Source organism: Podarcis bocagei, assembly GCF_964188305.1.
Source record: "Podarcis bocagei genome assembly, chromosome: 17".
NCBI classification, from domain to species: domain Eukaryota; kingdom Metazoa; phylum Chordata; class Lepidosauria; order Squamata; family Lacertidae; genus Podarcis; species Podarcis bocagei.
The window spans coordinates 37,427,922-37,448,980 of NC_138143.1; the positions used below are offsets into that span (position 1 = coordinate 37,427,922).

The 21,059-nt window shown below is 41.4% G+C and overlaps 1 protein-coding gene across 3 annotated transcripts in view; it reads right to left on the minus strand.

The window, feature by feature from the left end:
- The window catches only part of ZCCHC7 (zinc finger CCHC-type containing 7), a 127,859-nt gene that overhangs the window by 5,234 nt on the left and 101,566 nt on the right, over positions 1-21,059 (minus strand). For all 3 annotated transcript variants that reach the window (XM_081176573.1, XM_081176575.1, XM_081176574.1), the window contains exon 7: positions 700-795. In XM_081176573.1, the coding sequence (XP_081032699.1) occupies positions 700-795 (96 nt within the window). The remainder of the gene's footprint in view (positions 1-699; positions 796-21,059) is intronic.

Here is a 21,059-nt window from a genome sequence, read left to right on the forward strand (position 1 = left end):
ACACACAACTATTCTGGTGTCGCTGCACATACATTCGCTGCAACCTCACTATGTTCTCAACTTCTCCCATCCTCAGAAGCAACAGGGAGAGAGGAAGTGAAACAAATGCCTTTCTCTCCAGAGCTGATCACATTTACCTGTGGGTAAGATCAGATGTTATTTATAAAATACAGTAAGTAGACCCACAACTTGCACAGGAGTTACGTTCCAGGGAATTGCGCATAAAGCTAAAATTGCATATAGTCAGAACAACTCCAGAACAACTCCTGGTGACTATACCTACTTTTCTAAAGCTGGTGAGCCTTGTGAGGTATTGGAAATTCTCATGGGAGCCTCCCAGAATCCACACAAGAGCATCCTAGAACCCAGTAAGCAAGGCAGAGAACTTAAAAGTGCTTTCTGCAGCAGAAAAACCCAGCGCAGAAAGCACTTTTAAGCTTTCCACCTTATGTGCATTAAATTTGTGCAATTGCAACTGGCTGGCCGCCAAGTGCGTAAAGCTGGGTCGTGCAAGGTAATGCAATGCACACAAGCTGTGAGCTGACTGTATGCCTAAGGCCTTATTCTGTGTTGAAATTTCCAACTAGCCTAGCTATTCTGAGTGGCTGAAGTCTCTAAACTGCTGAGTAGGGGTACGTGATCAATGCTTTCTTCTTAGCAGAATAATCAGAAGCAAAGTTAGACGCTGCTAGGACTTACATATCCATAGTGGCCTTTCTCTGCACAGTTGTAACAGTACATGGAAGCAGAATGCTCAACTTGTGTTTCAGCCTGCTTCAGTGGTCCCGGCCTGGTCTGCAACAGAAAAAATAGCAAGAATTACACATAGCAAGATCCCAAATACAACTAATTAAAATAGTTTAGCAACACACACCTACAACCTAATCAATAACAGTACAATTAGAGTTGTCACCCAATTCTAGATTTTGAATTAACCTCATTTATCAGCTAAGGCTGCATTTCCATACGCATTTATCTGGAAGCTAGACTAATTGTATGTTCATGGGGTCTTAGCCTAGATGTAAATTCTGCTAAAAGTGCGTGAAGTTCTAAGATCTGTCTTGATGCATTTTTTTTAACAGCACAATCTTTAAAATGTGTACAGTAGTACCTCAGGTTACATACGCTTCAGGTTACATACACTTCAGGTTACAGGCTCTGCTAACCCAGAAATAGTGCTTCAGGTTAAGAACTTTGCTTCAGGATGAGAACAGAAATCGTGCTCCGGCAGCGGGAGGCCCCATTAGCTAAAGTGGTGCTTCAGGTTAAGAACAGTTTCAGGTTAAGTACAGACCTCCGGAACGAATTAAGTACTTAACCCGAGGTATACCACTGTACTTGGAAACAAGTCTTGTTGAGTTCAGTGGGGCTTATTCCCAGGTAAGTTGTGTAAAACTGTGACCTAAGTATCTTTATAAATGTGTGTTTAGCAAACTTACAGCTAGATCCTTAACCTTTTCAGAGTTATCTGCTTGCACTAGCTGTCTCTGATGAACAGGTCCTTAGATTCAAGGGTGAAAAAGAGCTACTTCTGACACCCTGGAAAAACCTTGTAGTCAAGGTAAAGGTAAAGGGACCCCTCACTGTTAGGTCCAGTCATGGACGACTCTGGGGTTGCGGCGCTCATCTCGCTTTATTGGCTGAGGGAGCCGGCGTACAGCTTCTGGGTCATGTGGCCAGCATGACTAAGCTGCTTCTGGCGAACCAGAGCAGCGCACAGAAACACCGTTTACCTTCCCGCTGGAGCGGTACCTATTTATCTACTTGCACTTTGACATGCTTTCGAGCTGCTAGGTTGGCAGGAGCAGGGACCGAGCAACGGGAGCTCACCCCGTCAAGGGGATTCGAACCACTGACCTTCTGATCGGCAAGTCCTAGGCTCTGTGGTTTAGACCACAGCGCCACCAACGTCCCTGCGCCACCCGAGTCCCACCGCGTCAAGGTACACAATACTAAAAAGACCATGTGCTGAACTTGGGATAAGACAGGAGTAGCTGATGTGGGGCCATCCAGATATTGCTGGACTCCAACTCTCATCAGGTCCAGCCAGCCTGGTCAATGGTCAGGGATAATGGGAGTTAGAATGCATAAACATCTGGAGGGGACTACATTGGCTATCCTTGTGGATGTCAACTTCTGATTTCTTAAAATAATGCTTGGGGTAACACAATATTAACTTACTGAAAAGGAAAAATACCGGTAATCTGTCTTCTATTTTATGAAATAAACATATATCACTGAACCTATTCATCAGCGCGATATATAGCCACTCTTAAAATAATTGTATGGAATATAAAAAAGGGTAAATAAACCTACATCTGTAGACCTACAGTCTTATGATTCTATTTTCTGTTGAGTGCAAATAGCAGGCAGATTAAAAATTGCTGCTTATCAATGTTTTTGTTCCAGAGCTGCTTATTTTAGTAAATTGGTAATAATGAGTGGAAATACTTCCAACCAATATTATCCTGCTCCCCAGCGTATAGAAAGTATAGCAACAATTTTTTTTTCCATTGGGACATGACTGTACATCAGCAACTGGAAGTAGAAACAATGGGAGCCTGCTTTTCTGTTCTATAAATCTTGCAAAAATCCTTAAGGAGTTTTGGATGCATGAAGAATGTGTGTTCGTGTAACATCAAAAGATGTCTGCAGGGCACCTCCTTTTGTTTATGTAATAGAAAAGGTCAGATTTAAGGAGACAAATTAAATTGAATACTTGCTATTCAGATTAACTATGCATATCTCCCTACAGCTGTCCAAAAGGCAAAGGAGAGGGGGGGAAGAAAGAAAAGAAACCCAATATGTTGTCAAGCTCACTATATTCTCATTATTTCAGATTTTAAAAAGCATTTAAGGCCTCTGATCCAATAGGTACAAAATGAAGTATTCATGATAGTAGCTGCTCTGTGTTATAGGATTTTTTGTTACAAACATTTAAATAATCTATATTTTGTAGGGTGATATCTTGAAGATTACTTCACTATCAATATATAGAAGTAATAACCCAGTAGATAGCATTACCTATGAAAGGTCCATCCCATCTGCTATTCTTGCTGAAAGCTTTTCATGCACCAGTAAACTCAGTAAATATCAGAAGATAAAGCATAAGCCTACCACGCCACGGATTTACTCCTAATGTCTCCTCAAAGTGCAGCCCCGATGCAACGATTACAAATGATTTTCTTCTAATGTCATTTTACATAACCCTTTTTTCTGCATGAGTAGTTAGTGCGGAATGAGTGAATGAATGAATGAATGCCATTAAAACAGTTAATCATTATCTGGGACACTGGCCTTCCTCCCTTCTCTGCAAGGAATCTCCATGACAAAGGCCAAGAGATCAAAATGCCAGGGCTGCCTCCACCGCCTATTTCTGACAGTAATTTTTTATGCAAATGGAACTGCTGGGCAGCTCTTTCTGTGACCTTGAGATGCCCTTATCTTAAACTGACTTTGATCCAATGAGGTCTTGCTTTTATGAAGCTCATTACTTCTTAAGATATGCATCTGACTTAAATTTCACTAATTAAAAGGAATTGCCTATTCACATTTCCCCCCTGCTCTATCTTCCAACTACACACGTACACAAGGAAAAAAACCAGCATGACATGAAATGAACACTAATTTCTTTTCATTCAGATGTGACTTGGGAGAAATTTGTTCAAGAATGATGCTAAAAATTATTTATTATATTTACACCCTGCTCTTATGAGTCACTCCCAAACAGTCTCCTATCCAGATTTCTGTTCAGGTACATACCCACTTAGCTGCAGCTTCAAGTACTCCCACAGCATTCAGTGAAAGCACACTACAATATTCCCACAGCTGACCATGCAGTATGAGATCTGAACAACACTTTTGGCCAGAATCCAAAAAGCTCCTTTAGTCAGATCCAAGACTCCAATGACCTGGATTGCTCTTTTGACTTTTTCCCACTTAACCATCGCCTCCGGTGTCACACTGCAAACTATTTTTGAAATTATCTGGAATTCAGAAAACAGGTTGGTACGAGGAGGGACAGGTGTACTACTGCCAGGGTGTGGGGGAAGAGACACGAAATCATCCACAGGACACATGAAGACAGACCACATTTTCCCACCTTCCCCACAAGAATATAATGGCCTTACTGAACTCAAGATGCACTACAGCCAGGGCATTCCCCCGATCCACCAAGTTTGCAACTTGTTTTTGAGAAAACACTCGACTCTATTTCTCCTTTACATCTGCAGGTGAGGCAGTGGAAGTGCTGGACCAGTGTCCTGCCTGGGTAATGGACTGGATGAGAGCCAACAAACTGAAGCTCAGTCCAGATAATACTGAGGCACTGTTGGTGGGTTGTTCCCTAGACCAGGTGGGTGGGAGATTGCCTGCTCTTGATGGGGTTACATTTCCTCTGAAGGAACAGGTTTGTAGCTTGGGGGTACTCCTGGAACCTCTGCTGTCGCTCGAGGCTCAGGTGGCCTCAGTGGCACTGAGTGCCTTCCACCAGCTTCAGCTGGTGGCTCATCTGCACCCCTATCTGGACAGGAATAGCCTAACTACTGTTGTCTATGCTCTGGTAACCTCAAGGTTAGAATACTGCAATGCGTTATACGTAGGGCTGCCTCTGAAGATGGTTCGGAAACTTCAGCTAGTGCAGAATTCAGTGGCCAGGTTGCTCCCTAGGGCAAGATGGTTTGAGCATATTACACCAATCCTGGTCTGACTGCACTGGAGTTTCCGGGCCCAATTCAAAGTGCTGGTTTTGACCTATAAAGCCTTAAACAGCTCATAACCGCAATGCCTCAAGGACCGCCTCTTTCCATATGAACCTGCCCGGACCCTGAGATCACCTGATGCCCTCCTTTGTCTGCCTCCTCCTCCAGAGGTCCGGAGGGTGGCAACATGAGAACAGGCCTTCTCTGCAGTGGCTCCCCATCTGTGGAATGCTTTCCCCAGGGAAGTTTGCCTGGGGTCTTCATTATTACACCTTCAGGCACCAGGCAAAAACATTCCTTTTTAACCAGGCCTTTGGTTGATTTGATTGACATCCTATGTCCTTTTAAGATGTGGTTTTTTTGGGGGGGCGTTATTGGATTATTGCTTTTATTTTGATTATGTATTATGTGGTTTTATATTCTGATTTTATTCTGTGAACCGCCCTGAGACCTCCGGGTATAGGGCGGTATATAAATTCAAAAATTATAATAATAAATAATAATAAACCCAAATCTCATAAAACCAAATCTTATGCAGCAGAGATGTTTAATGGCAAGATTGTGAAAAAAGAATAAAACACAAAAAGCGGCAATTGCTTACTAATCTTCCAAGATCTCCTGAATCTGAGGTTACAGTCTTGTGACATTAATCAGTTTATACCAGCTATCATTCGGCTGGTATAAAAAGGTAACCTGGCATCACTGTGAGTCAGGTGATGGAAATGTTAAGGGCAGAGAAATCATAATCTTATCCACCCACTAAATCCAGTTCCTCATCTCTGCTCTACATAAAAATGTCCATGAAAGCATTTGCACTTGTGCCATGTGACTCCCCCCTTTCCCACCCTCTACCCTCTCCAAATCTGCTGTGGACAGTTGGTGGAACCCCCAGAACAGATTTAAGGGTCATGCAGAGGGAAGCCCTGTTGCGCAAGAGAAAATTATTGAACTGATGGGAGGCTTAAAGGTAAAGGGACCCCTGACCATTAGGTCCAGTCGCGGACGACTCTGGGGTTGCGGCGCTCATCTCGCTTTATTGGCCGAGCGAGCCAGCGTGCAGCTTCCGGGTCATGTGGCCAGCATGACTAAGCCGCTTCTGACGAACCAGAGCAGCGCACGGAAACACCATTTACCTACCCGCCAGAGCGGTACCTATTTATCTACTTGCACTTCGTGCTTTCGAACTGCTAGGTTGGCAGGAGCAGGGACTGAGCAATGGGAGCTCGCCCTGTCGTGGGGATTCGAACCGCCGACCTTCTGATAGGCAAGTCCTAGGCTCTGTGGTTTAACCCACAGCGCCACCCGTGTCTCTGATGGGAGGCTTATTTAATGCTATATTATTGGATACAGTCCATAAGCCCAAACTTGAGCTTTGTTTGCATCAGAATTTTTGCTATGAATTTTTGCTTATCTTAGCCAACAAATATGCATTTGAACTACACCATCCTTTACTGGAACAATCTTGAAATCTATGTAGCTGCAGCTATCCTCCTGTAATGTGGACAGAAATCTCACAAGTGGGACATAGTGAATGTCGCCTACATACAGAACTGCTCAAACTTTCTTTCCTACTTGGGCTTCTTTCTTGTCCCATCTCCCTGGTTTCAAAGGTGAGGCCTGTGGGTTATTATTTTCCCCCTCTAGATTATGTTTTGGAAAATTTCAGAAATTCATTACATGAATAAAAAAAAAAATTTCCAGGAACAGAAAACTTTATGAAGTTTCCTTTTTGTTGGAGAGGGGAAAGTAGTTCACTTCAGAGTAAAACTTCCTTCCTTCCTTTCCTTCAGACAAGAAGCTGAGCGATTCTCTCTCCCTCTCAGACTTGGTAATAATTAAGTCTAAGGCTAAACTTTAAAATACAGTTATTCATGACTTGTAATAACTATAACAGTTAAATAAAAAAAAACCAGAAAAAGTTTGAAATCTACTGGTTCTCTGAAGAACCATAAAAAATCTTACTCCATCTTCCATGTGACAGTCCAACAGATATTTGAAGATGGTTATCCTATCACCTCTCAGTCTTCTCTTCTCCAGGCTAAACATACCCAACTCCCTCAATCGTTCCTCATAAGTCTTAGTTTCCAGTTAGAATCTGACCAAGGCATTTGTTACTTCTCACTTCCTATATACAGAATACTCTGGCACTATCTTCAGTACGAGAATCTTCATCCCAAAGTAAACTTGCTCTTCCCTACCACAGAAATGCTTTTAAGAAGACAAACCTGTCAGGCCCAGGAAGATGCAGATGACAAGCTAAGATGGCACACTAGATTGGAATGAAGTAGCATGTAACATAGCCATAGCTTTGGGATTATAGTCAGCTAGCAACGTCATGTCCGGCATTGTTTGGGAAATCTAAGAAACTCCCAAATCAGTGCAGTTTTAAAATTAGGTGTTAAAATCAGTGGAATTCTGAAAGTTTCAGTCTGCCATCTTGATTCAAAATGATATCCAATTGTATCTAAACGTGCTCCCTGATCTCAGGAACCATCATGCAAAAATTGGTTGCAGTATCTTAAGAAGTGTCCAAATTCACAGCAAACAAACAGCTTTCCAAAATACAGCAGACTTTTTTATCTAAAACTGTATTCCACCAGCCACAACTCCTTGCTTTCACTTCATTTATAAGTCTTTTTCTCCTGAGAATCCTTAAAATGTTACAGTAGCAGCACCTTTTTGTGAGCTCTTTCCATTGCATTGCTATCATGTTTAAAGGTTTTCAGGAGGCAGTAGACAGCACATGGGGAAACTGCAACCTTTCATTTGGGAAAATCCTAAGCATTATATGCTAACCAAACAGCCCTCAGCTGAAACACAATTTGCTCGGAAGGGCTCTGAGCAGGAGGAAGGGACTGTCATGTGTAAGCCCTTTCCTTTCTCCAGAAGATTAATCCAGACAGACCACACAGCCTGAATGAAATCACGCCACACTACAGTATAGACTCATGCACTTTCTTCATTCCATTTCTCCAATCTGAGTGTGATAGGCAGAGAGAAAGAAGAAGCAGCGGCTATGCATTGGCCAGGCGAATGTATGGTGGTGAAGTTGCTGAAAAAGATGGAACTGGAATGGGAAAGAGGGGAGAAGCTAGATAATTATAGTCACTGGAACCAGGAGTCTCAAGTTATAACTTTCCCCACCCAATGAGTGCAATTCAAAGATTATTGGACAGGCCTGCAAAACTCTCTTTTTAAAGTCAACATTTCCTAGACACCAGATAGGAGGACAAACCTGCTTCCTAACATATGCAGCAAATCGGGTGCCAGTCACCAAGTACAACTTTTTAAAGGTGTCAAAAGGTGCATTCCATCCCGATAATTAAACTTTCAGTGGAAACTACATAATTTACCCTTGAAACTGATATAAAGTATTCATCTTGAAGCAGTTGCTCCATTCATCTCCCCAGTGGAGTGAAAAGCTCCACGACCTTTTAAACTAAACTATAGGTCTAGCTCTTGAGGACTGGTCCGCAGAGCTGACTGGTTCAAGAATAGCTTTCATTGACTTGATAAGGAGAAAAAGATTGGTTGAGACAAGCTGAAGCAAGCAAAAGTGCCTCTGAATCATCAAAGACTCTTCACACACTATTATGGTAATGTAACCAGTGATGCACCCGATATACATTATATGTAGAGCACCTAAGGTATGGCTAAGTATCAGGCAATAACTTAGTAGCTGATGTCAGGTGCAAGCAATTAACAGTGAGGAGAAATTCTGCAGAATGGAGCTTGTGGTAACGAGCCCTGCTGATACATGGAATACGTAAATGAACCTGCAATGTGCATAACCACCATAGACAATTAAGATGATGCAATATTTAAGAAGCAACTTTCTAATAGTTAAAACGGTCTGCCTCTTATATGAAGGACAAATCTGTGACACATACATGTTAATAGCAGGTGCACCATATCATGGTAAGTAGAAACAAGCAAATTTTTCTATCTCAAATAACACTCCATTAAGTATAGATGATGAACTATTTCATCCTTTTTAGGAGACATACTACATGGGTCATTTTTTCCAGTTTAAAAACTGCCAATACCAGATATAATTTAATGTCATAATTGTGTACTTTCTTTGGACGGGTGGGGGGTTTGAATCATGTCACGCACCCAATAGATTCCCACTCCACTGGGTAATTCCTTAATTAGGCAGATTTTTGAAACATGTATTATGTACACAACAGACCGGAACAGCTCCTTTGGATGTTTTTCTCTTCTTTTTCAGTCCTATTGAGTGATTGCATCATTAAGTCACACATGCTACAAAATAACAATCCTTTTGAAAATTCATGAAAAAGAGCTGCACACACTACTAATTTATAGAAGTGTGAATCTCAACATTTTGACTTTAAGGTAAAAGTACTTAAAATATTAACAGACTTGATGTTTGACTTATTTAAATTAAACTTTTTTTCCCATAATAAACCCAATAAAATCCAAAGCTTTCTCCAGAAAGGTTTACATTTTTCCTTCATAGATTACATTCTGGTTGTGAACTTTGATCTGAAGATTAAGGCTAGGAATGGTTCCATGTAGCTATGACCAAACCCCATAAGATAAGGGCTCTTATGGGAAATGCTTAAATGCACCTGAATACTGTCAGAGAGTGGAGTATGATATTAGGTTTTGTTTAAATGGCAGGCTTTTTAATTAGGCTAGAACTTGCAAATGGCCAGAAAAATGACATGTAAGTTGTTCAATACATAGTACAAGTGGTATGACACAATAGCTTCTACAGAATAGACATTACATAATGAATTGTAAATAGATGTAAATTATAGCAGCTACCACTATGGAAAAATGTTAAAATCTACAGAGAAAAAGCCACTGTGAACATAATCTTTTGAAGCTTACATATATGTAGCACTTTCAAATATTGATTTGCAATATCACACTCACACACACACACACACACACACACACACACACACCCTAGACTGAGAAATGCAAGCCAACTTCTAAACGCTCCCAAATCTTCATGGCTTAAAAAGCATCCTAATTTTCCCCAAAGGTCGTGCCACATACTCACTGGTCCATAGCTAATTTTACATGGAATGAAAAGCATTATTTAAATAGGGTGGTGCATTAAACTCCCAACCATTTCTTATGGAGCTCTCAAGCTCCAGACCTATCTTTCCTCTATTTTAATTTTAAAGTAAGTTAGCAGAGGCTTCCTGCTTAATCCCCAGAGACTACCTGTATAGTGACATAAACACACAAATTTATGACAGCAACATAAATGCTCCTCTAAAGTAATGTGCAACATTAAGTGAAATCGTTTCCTGGAAAGATATTATAGGTATCTATATTTTATTTGCCATCTTAAACATATCTGGGTCTTTATGGCCTTATTTTAAAAATGTATTTCCTTTTTTTATATATTTCCTGGTGCAAATGGACTGCATAAATAAGCAATGTGCTATGAGGCTTCAGACTAGCCGATAAACCCTTTCAATTTTCATGCCAGCTTCTTCTTTTGTAATTCAAATCTGGCTGGAAACTGGCAGCTCTGAAAACTGAAACAAGCACTGCCACAAATACCTTGTAATGCTATCGACCTTGTCTGCCCATGCAGTGAGAAAGGGGGATGCATATGTGTCTGCAGTCATCCAGATAACACAACTCATTTTTTGGGGGGATAACAGAAGCCAGCCCCGGACTGTGCACCAAAAGCAGAGTCATTACTAGGCAAGCTAGAGAATAAGTCTCTTCAAAATACAGAGCACATTTTAAAAACCATACGCAGGGCTCAGCCAACTGCTTTCATTACCAATTTTAATTTAGCTCCTTCAGTTTGCCAACCAGATAAACTCTTCAGTGCTGTTTTTTTTTAATCTATTTGCCACATTTTATGTTTAAGATTATAGTAATATGGGGCAGAAGGAGGAATCACTTTTAGAGGAAATAAAGAAACAGAGCCGCTTATCAGCATCCATCAGAAAGTTCATTAATCAGCAAGGCTTTGTGCCCCCTAAATTGAAAGGTTAAATAATCCTCTCAGGGATATTTCTAGGAACCTCCACCAATTGTCGGCGAGGGGCTACCATTCACAACACTCTGGATCAGTGACAGGGTATTTTGCCATGTTTGGACCTCAAACAATGATGGACAAATGGCCTAGCTCACAAAGAAGCCTCTTAGCTAAAAGGATGGAAAGGAACCACAAGCTTGGATGATGATTGGGAGTGGAGGGGGGAAAGGAGATCCCACATTCATTTTATCAGGACGTTTATGAGGGAAGCTAGCATACTTTTCTAAATGAGCCTGAGTACAACGGCATGTGAACATATGTGCATACAGTGGTGCCTTGCAAGACGAAAATAATCCGTTCCGCGAGTCTCTTTGTCTAGTGTTTTTTTCGTCTTGCGAAGCAACCCTATTAGCGGCTTAGCGCTATTAGCGGTTTAGCGGCTATTAAAGGCTTAGCGGCTTAAAGGCTATTAGCGGCTTAGAAAAAGGGGGGGGGAGCAAAAAAAATCGCAAGACTTGCAAGACGTTTTCATCTTGCGAAGCAAGCCCATAGGGAAATTCGTCTTGCGAAGCGCATCGAAAAACGGAAAACCCTTTCGTCTAGCGGGTTTTTCGTCTTGCAAGGCATTCGTCTTGCGGGGCACCACTGTATTTGTATATTAACCTATATGAACACATTTGCAGTACAGTGGTACCTCAGGTTACATACGCTTCAGGTTACATACGCTTCAGGTTACAGACTCCGCTAACCCAGAAATATTACCTCGGGTTAAGAACTTTGCCTCAGGATGAGAACAGATATCGTGCTCCAGCGGCATGGCGGCAGCAGGAGGCCCCATTAGCTAAAGTGGTGCTTCAGGTTAAGAACAGTTTCAGGTTAAGAACGGACCTCCAGAACAAATTAAGTACTTAACCTGAGGTACCGCTGTACTTATAAACAGTGCTTTTCCCGGGGGTACTCAAGGGTACGCTGTACTGGCAGCTCTTTTTTTCTAGAAGAAAGCACAGGTTAAAAGTGTGGCACTTACTGCAACAACTTAATGGTGAGTAAAAGGTAAAGGGACCCATGACCATTAGGTGCAGTCGTGACCGACTCTGGGGTTGCGGCGCTCATCTCGCTTTATTGGCCGAGGGAGCCGGCATACAGCTTCCGGGTCATGTGGCCAGCATGACTAAGCCGCTTCTGGTGAACCAGAGCAGCGCACGGAAACGCTGTTTACCTTACCGCTGGAGTGGTACCTATTTATCTACTTGCACTTTGATGTGCTTTCGAACTGCTAGGTGGGCAGGAGCAGGGACCGAGCAATGGGAGCTCACCCCGTCGCGGGGATTTGAACCACCAACCTTCTGATTGGCAAGTCCTAGGCCCTGTGGTTTAACCCACAGCAGTACTGGCACCCTTTTCTCTAGAAGAAAAGCACTGCTTATAAACCTAGTAGATACATCTCACTGAATCAGTTATATTGGTTAGTAACATGCTGAGCAGCTTCACTTTCTGATCTTTACTACTGCATTTAACCAACTTCAAATATGCAGGAAGTGCCCAAAATAACCTGCAATATTAAAGTGTTTGGACGTTTTAAAAAAGGAACTGTGCATTAAATGAAATATATTATTTTTGTCCGCAATAAGAAAACAGCATAATGAGCCGACCACAACGAACAAACCACAGAACAACAGGTGCTGAGAAAGTGTAAAAATAAATTTAAACGTGGTGCATGTGTGTGCGTTTTAGTGCTGTCCTACAAATAGATTCCCGGTGGATGAGAAGATTGTGGTTGCTCTTCAGCTGCTGCTTCACCAGACCTCCTACAGGAATGGGATGGGCAACCTAGTCTAGTCTAGTCCCTTTAAGGAATTGAAGGACTGGGAAGAGGCTGGGAAGGGAAGGGTCCTTGCTGAGCTTCTGACGTATCTTCCCAGTGGATAGTGAAGGAAGTGTGGGCAAGGGTTGCTATTCAGCTGCCACTTCACCAGACCAGTCTACTTCCTTTAAGGGCTGGGACAAGGTTGGGAAGTGTGTATCTTCCCAGCAGATGCTGAGGCAGTACCCCACCTTGGTGACTGCACAGTTCTCAGAGAAAGGATCAAAGGAACATACAAAAAATGGCAGCTTCATTGATGACTACAAGAGATGGTGTAGATCAGTGGAGAGAACCATTCAGCCTTAAGGAAGTGTCTGTATCTTCTTGGCGGCCTGAACTTGCTTTCAAGGGACCTTCTGTGGTAACTGCTCTAGCCATGTTATTATATTCTTGCACCTGAGATGAAGTTAATATTACAGTGGTACCTCGGGTTACATACGCTTCAGGTTACATCGCTTCAGGTTACAGACTCCACTAACCCAGAAATAGTGCTTCAGGTTAAGAACTTTGCTTCAGGATAAGAACAGAAATCGTGCCCTGGCAGCGCGGCGGCAGCAAGAGGCCCCATTAGCTAAAGTGGTGCTTCGGGTTAAGAACAGTTTCAGGTTAAGAACGGACCTCCGGAACGAATTAAGTACTTAACCCGAGGTACCACTGTACTAGTGAACAACAAACGTGTAAGGGTGAGGCTAATTCAAGATGGCAGTGATAGAAGTTGCTTTATTCTGAGCTACACCATTTGTTTTTAGTTTGGGCATATGCAATTAAAATATTTTCATTTTCCTTTGCATTAGTTTAATTCTTTTACACCCCCACCCCCCAATTAAATGCAATTGCTCATTACAACAGTAGAGATGGGTGACTTATAAGACCCATTAGTTTTTATAATGATGATAATGTGGTGTATCCAAGCAACAAACAAAGCAGATTGGCCCAATATCTTTTGCCAAGGCAAGACAATCCTGGCCTTGAGAAATCTGCAACTCCAGTACAGAATCCTTTTGACTCCTTGTGCTCAGAAGCAGAAGATCAGAGGCTTAAGATGAAGGAGCAAAAAGATGACAGTATGTCTTCCCCTTCATTTATTTAACAGGAAATTCCTACTAGAAAAGCAGACCTGAGTGTTTGCTACTCAGCCAACACTGCAATTTCCTTAAAAACGGCTGAATGGCATCACAGAAAAGCAGTGTTGATGGATCAACAGGTATTAATAATATTATAAAAAGGAAGATTTTATTAAAACTGAACAAGCAAAGTTACCCTTTGTGTATGCAGAAAAGGCCTCCGACAATATAGAATGGCAGTTTTTGTTGGAAGCACTCAAGAGAGGGAAGTGAGAAGTGAAGAAGAAGAAAAAGCTGCTTGTTGCTGCCACCAGTGCTAGGCCCAGTGGCAGCCTGGGCCTGACTCTGCAAGGTGCAGGGTGCAATCCACCCCAGCGCCTAGCAGATCAGGGCCTTTGGATGCTGCCAAGGAATGCAGTGCCCATCAGCAGTGTCATCCCACCTCTGCAAGGTGTGGGGTGAAATCCACCCTAGTGCTTAGCTGAATCTGGTGCTGCTGACTTGCATCTAGTAAATAACTAAATGTTTACTCAGAAGAAAGCCGCACAGAGTTCAATGGGCCTTACTCCCAGGTAAAGGTGTGTGGGCTATAGTGTTTTATCTAGGCAGCCAGGGCTCCTCCAATGACAAGATCTATTTGCACCATGTCAGTGAGGACCACTTGCTTTTTGAAATTCTCCCATATATACAGAACTCCCCGTGCACCTTTCGGACTGTTTCTATGGTTTTCCCCTCTGTGTCAAATAACTGGAGTCAAATAAGTGTTGTTTACTTTTTATAATACATGGAAGATGGATCTCCCTTGGACTCTCCTTCCTTGGAGCTTTCTAAGCAGAGGTTGGATAGCCATCTGTCATGGATGCTTTAGCAGAGTTTAGCAGGAGGTTGCACTAGAAAGATTATTCTTTGTTTTTCTACTTCAACAATACTTCATTATGTTCATATCATTTTATGTAATTGTACTTTGTATAAATTATAAAAATTATAAATAAAACATTTTCTATTTACAAAGAAAACATTAATGTTTTCTTTGTAAATAGAATATGTTTTATTTATAATTTTTATAATTTATACAAAATACAATTACATAAATAGGAGGGGGCATGAGCATAGCCAGAATTTTTGTTAGGGGGGACAAGCTTTCGTTGGGGGACAGAACCTCAGATTTGTATTGATTTTTACTTATGGGGGGCAGTTGCCCCCCTGCCCCCACCCATAGGGGGGGTTACAGTTAGGAAACATGGTTGGAAGGGGGCCACAGTTCGGGAAAGGTTGGGAAACACTGATCTAAAGGTACTAGGCAAGACCACCTCCCTTTTCTTCTTTCTGTGGTAGCCATAGAACTTCTGGCAATAAAATGGATATTTAATTAAAACCGGAGAGAAAAAGAAAAAGTTTAAAATGTAAGCAGACAATATGGCAGTAGAACCTAAAGTTGCACTGAGGGAGGTACAGAGTCAAATTCTAGTGGCAGGAAAGTGGCAGGATACAGACCGAATACAGATAAAACAGAAATAGGCTTAAATGTATCTACTGATCATAAAAAGTAAATACTATTAAAATATAACTATTATTGGGCAACCAAGCCAGTAAGATATGTCAGTATAAGATTATCCAGAGAAATACAGGATCTTTATATAAAAATAATTATGAACCCTTGTATAATCAATGCTTATGCCTGTTCCTAGAATGGTAATTTATTTTATTTTTTTCCAGGAAGGTTTACTGCTTTAAATCTAACACCCACATTTAACTTTTTATTTCAACATCTCCCAGTTAAAATAATTAACTTTATTAAATAAATGGCAAAAAATTATAGTTAAGTTTAGATCCAGGACTATATGATCAAGTGGGCACAAAATATGGGCCAAAAAGAAAAGGGTGACTTCATTCATCTCTGGTGGAAATGAACAGGGCATTTTAGATCTAGTAACATTTTGTCTATTACAGAGTGGTATAATTGATGCTGAGAGTATACACTGATAGCTAGGCTAACATATTTTATTAGATTAAAAGAACAAAATAGGACAACTTTTTGTTTGGATGGAATACCTTTATTAAACATTGTACCAGAGAAGAGTTTTTGCCAGATATTATTGGTTTACAACAGCTTATGAGAATTAAGCTGTTTAATTGTGAATGTGATTGCCAACTTTACGTTAAGTAACAGAATTTTAAATTATTTCTTAAAACTCATTTGGAGAGTCCCTATTAGTTTCCATATTTAATTAATTAGTTTGTATTCTGTTAAGTTCCCAAAGTTGTCATTAAAAGTTCCTGATGATTTTAAATCATACATTATTACCTTTGGGTTGTGCTGCTGAACGTTAGCAACGATTCAAAATACAGTCATACCTCATGTTACCTTTGCTTCATGATACATTTTTTTAGGTTGTGTCCCGCGGTGACCCGGAAGTCCTGGAAAGGGTTACTTCCGGGTTTCACCGCTTGCGCAGAAGTGCTAAATTGCGCTTTGCGCATGCGCACAAGCATCAAATCGTGCTGCGCACCTGCGCAGATACGGCGCTTCAGATTGCGGGCTTTTCATGTTGCAAACTGGCCTCCGGAACGGATCCCGTTCACAACCAAAGGTACCACTGTATTATCAAAGTTTCAAAATACTATGAAGAGACTACCTGATGTGAATGTTAACAAAACTTGCTGTGTTATTTTAAACACCTTCATTTGTTTTGATCAGGTGTTTTATTATTGTATGGTGGATTATTGCATGGATGGTTTATTTCATGTTCCATATCCTGCTGTTGTATCAGCAGATAAAGCAGATAATGTGTGTGTGTGTTTGCACACATGCACCGAGCACATCATACTTTAGCATTACACCCAAACCAGACTACTGAGTGTTACATATTCATGCCTTTTTGGAACTGTCTTTAAAAGGTAACAGAATTTAAGTTATCACAAATTAATGTTTTCTGCATTTGGGCAATATACTGCTAAATCAGTCACTGTCCTGATTGGAAAACATTTTTTTCAATTAAAAGCAGTTGTCTGCATTATACCTTGAAATTAACTCTTTTAACTAGAAATATTTGAGATGGTTTAACATTCATTTGCTTTGGGGTATAATCAGGTTTACTCTGTGTGTAGATAGCAAGGTGTAACCTCCTTCCTCTTCTAGGCCAACACAGAACAAACTGCTGGCACTCTGACTATGTGCCAGAGCATCCAAATAAAGCATTCAGCAGTTCAGAGCCCTACAAACAAAATTCTGTTCTGCTGAGGCCAGTTTGTATGTGCTGGAGGCCTGGGAAAGAAGAATAGTTTAAAAAAATTATTTTTTAAAAAAACCCTGAATGACAAAAGATAATCCAAAACTATGGAATAAATCATAGGTTAAAAGTAAAATAGTAGTTTCATGCGTTCATCAGCCTACATGAAGTATGAGTCAATTTCACCAGATAGCATCAGTGTTGATAAGTACAGTGATACCTTGGGTTACAGATGCTTCAGGTTACATACGCTTCAGGTTACAGACTCCGCTAACCCAGAAATAGTGCTTCAGGTTAAGAACTTTGCTTCAGGATGAGAACAGAAATCGTGTGGCGGAGCAGCAGCTGGAGGCCCCATTAGCTAAAGTGGTGCTTCAGATTAAGAACAGTTTCAGGTTAAGAACGGACCTCCGGAACGAATTAAGTACTTAACCCGAGGTACCACTGTACATAGAACATTGCTCTGCTATTATGGTCAGGACAGACTTTTCAGTAGAAACTAATGCTCAACTACAAAACCCAGCCATAATTTTTATATCCCTGGCTATTCTGCTTTTAGAAGGTAGAAATGATTCACTGGGAATGACTGGGCTGGTTCCATGGCACGTTGAGTAGTTGAACATCTCCTCTAAAGAATCTGGAACTGATGACTTCTGAAGACTGCATGCAAAGCAGAAGAATCACTGGTGTAACTAAAAGCTTTTTAAAAATCAGGAAGGAAGTAATAACTACTTCCCCGCCATGTCAGATCTCACCAGCATGTAGTAACTGCTACAGACCTGACAGCATACCACTGCACAATACGGAGAGAATCAGTCTTTGAATTCTCAACCAACACCATCATGTATTATTATAAAACACTGTGAGCCTTACAATGAGTGTAAAATTTAGAAAAATATCAGTTCAATCTATATGAGCATTTAATCAGTTCTTGATATGTGGATCACTGATAACAGAAACTATCAGTGGCTAAGCATTTCGGATGCAGAGAGAGAACAGTGAAACATGTGTAACACAACATCTCCTCTCCCACTGTGCTGCTGAATACTTGTGAAATTTTTAATGTCACAGTGCAGAAGTTTCAAATGATGCCAAACTACATGCTGCTAACAAACCGTTACCTAGGAGCTTACCCAATGATTAATACGGCACATTTTTTTCTTCAGCTATATGCTCACACTGCCATAAATCCTGCAGGAGTAATCATACATCCTGCCGTTATAAAATAGGGGTCAGAGCTAGGCTTCCGGGTGAATTGGTGTCCACTGCTTTAAAAGACAAAACACAGAGAAGAGATCCATGATGGAGAATTGGAAGGAGTGAAGATCTTTCAAAGAACGGAATTTATTTCCTTCTTTAAGTAGCAAAAGCTGCACAAAACACCGAAAACATTGCCCATTTCCCCCACTCACTGGCACGGGTGTTGTGTCATCAGGAGCACTGCTGCTAATTCTGGGGACACAGGTCCATGACATAAATATGCATATGCCTGTTTAGATGCATAGGTGACTCTAGACAAATTTAGATAATGGGTGACTGGCATCCTACCAGCATTCCCCTTTGCTGTATGCCCAGTCACCCTATAAGCAAAGTTTAAAAAACAAAATACCACGTAAGTTTAAAAGGAGAGAAAGGGGTAGGAGATGTGAGGCCTGGCTCAAAAGACCCAGAGCTTGGCCCCCCTGTAACAACGCCCCTGTGTGTCATTAGTCACTCAGTCATTCTTTCATAACACTCAACATGAAAATCGGATGGTGTTCAGTCAGCCGTAGTATTGTATACTCTTATATGATCCTTTTGGGATTTGAATGAAATTTCACTAAATTTTTGTTTAATTTTAAATTTTCTCTTGTATTACAATGAATAAGTGTAAATCATGTCACATCTGGTATAAGCCCGTAAGTTATTACAGATAGAAGACTTGTTCATAAATTTTAAGGGGGAAAATGCAGAACCGTAAATGAGATCCTAAACTGTACAGTAGTAGTAGTAGTTGCTGTTGTTGTTGTTGTTGCTGCTGCTGCTAATAACAACAACAACAACAACAACAACAACAACAACAACAACAACAACAACAACAGCTTTGGATTTCAAAATCAATATACACATCACATTTCTAACAAAATAATGGCTGCACTAATAACACCAATAGGCTTTTTTCCCCATTTTTCAGGGTTTTTTTTACAGATGACGACCTTTACAGAGAGCAGGGCAAATAGAGTACAACTTTTCTCCTGCTACCCGATCTCTCTGCGGTTTTCAGTGGCGTTGTTTGTGGTATCCGCCTTGACTGGCTTTGCAGAATAGGAACGGGAGACACTGTGTTACAGTGGTTCCATTTCTATCTACATGACCGGGTCCAGAGAGTAGCACTGGAAGAGAGTTTTCTAGACTGCTGGCAGGGCAGTGTTTTATACCCAATGCTATTTAATATCTAAATGAAGCTGCTGGGTGAAGTCATTAGAAGTTTGGGGGCGGAAAAGATGTGAGAAAAGAAGCTGAGCTTGAATTCTGCCAAGTTGGAGGCAAGTTGTGGGTGAGTGGTTGCCATGCCTGATAAATCGGTCAACTGCCTGCCCTAAATTGAGTTGCACTCTTCCTGAGGTAGGTAGGTACACAGCCTGAAGGTGCTTCTGGATCCAGCTTTGTCACTGGGGTCCCAGGTAGCCTCACTGGCTAGAAGTGCCTTTTACCAGCTGTATTTGGGTACCAGGCAGAGGGCCTTCTTGTGGAATGCCCTCCCTTCAGATGACAAGGAAATAAACAACTACAGTGGTACCTCGGGTTTAAGAACAGCCCAGTTTAAGAACGATTTGGCTTAAAAACTCCACAAAACCAGAAATAGTGTCTTAGTTTGAGAACTTTACCTCAGTCTAAGAACAGAATCCGAATGGTGGAAGGGCACCAGCGGCGGAAGGCCTCATTAGCGAAAGCACACCTCAGTTTAAGAACGGTTTTGGTTTAAGGACTTCCGGAATGGATTAAGTTCATAAACCGAGGTACCACTGTATCTGACTTTTAGAAGACATCTTAAAGCAGGCCTTTTAGGAAAGTTTTTAATGTTTGATCTTTTATCGTGTTTTCAATGTTCTGCTGGAGCCACCCAGAGTGGCTGGGGAAACCCAGCCAGATGGGTGAGGTATAAATAATAAAAGGTTGTTATTGCTGCTGTTGTTGTTGACGACTGGATTACTGCAATGCACTCTATGTGGGGCTTCCCTTGTGATTGACGCGCAAACTTCGGTTAGTGCAGAATGCTGCAGCACAGTTGCAGACAGGAGTGGAGCCATGTCAGAATATAATCTGCACGAGTTGCTGATTTGTTAGTGGGCTAAATTCAAGGTGTTATACTGGTATATGAAGACCTTAACAGCCTGGGACCAGTTTACTTGCAGGATTGCCATACTCCACATGTGGCCACTCAACTGCTTCCTAGTTAAGTACAAAACTCCCTAGTTAATTCAGAACTTTGAAAAGCATATTTGAGGTACAGGAGGTGATCATCAGTTATTCAACATCCACAAATATAAACATTTTATTATACGGAAAACTGAAATATGAGTAGTTTCACAACACAGAAAAGCTTATAATATACATTTAGAAAATACTCGTGTATGATTTCATACAACATTATTGTCTAGCAATTGTAGATTTAAAAGTGGAAGGAAACCTAAAATTGTTTCACGCTCAGGTTTAAAACTACATTTTATAGCTCCATCCTTTAACTACTCTGAACACTCAGGTAAGCACAAAAGTGCAGTGACCATTCATCTGGGATGGTTGATTCTGAAGATTCACTCTAGAGCAGGGGTCTGCAACCTTTAAGACAAAAAGAGCCACTTGGACCCGTTTCCGAAGAAAAAAAACCTGGGAGCTGCAAAACCATTGCGACATTTAAAACAAATATAACACTGCATATATTGTTTACCTTAATGTCCGATCTGACAGCGGACGGGAAGGTGACGTCACAGCCAGTACAGCGCCCGCCACAGTGGGGAGTGTCGGGGCACACAATGCGCCTCCTCCCCTCGCTAGTATCCGCCCCGGAGCCGCAGCAAAGGTGTAAAAGAGCCACATGTGGCTCCGGAGCCGCGGGTTGCAGACCCCTGCTCTACAGTGAATGTAATGGTTATAAAGATCACACCTTTACACTCCACATTAAGCAACTCCCCTAGGTTTACACCCCTCTCTCATTCTCTGTCTTTCACCTCCCATGACTCTCTC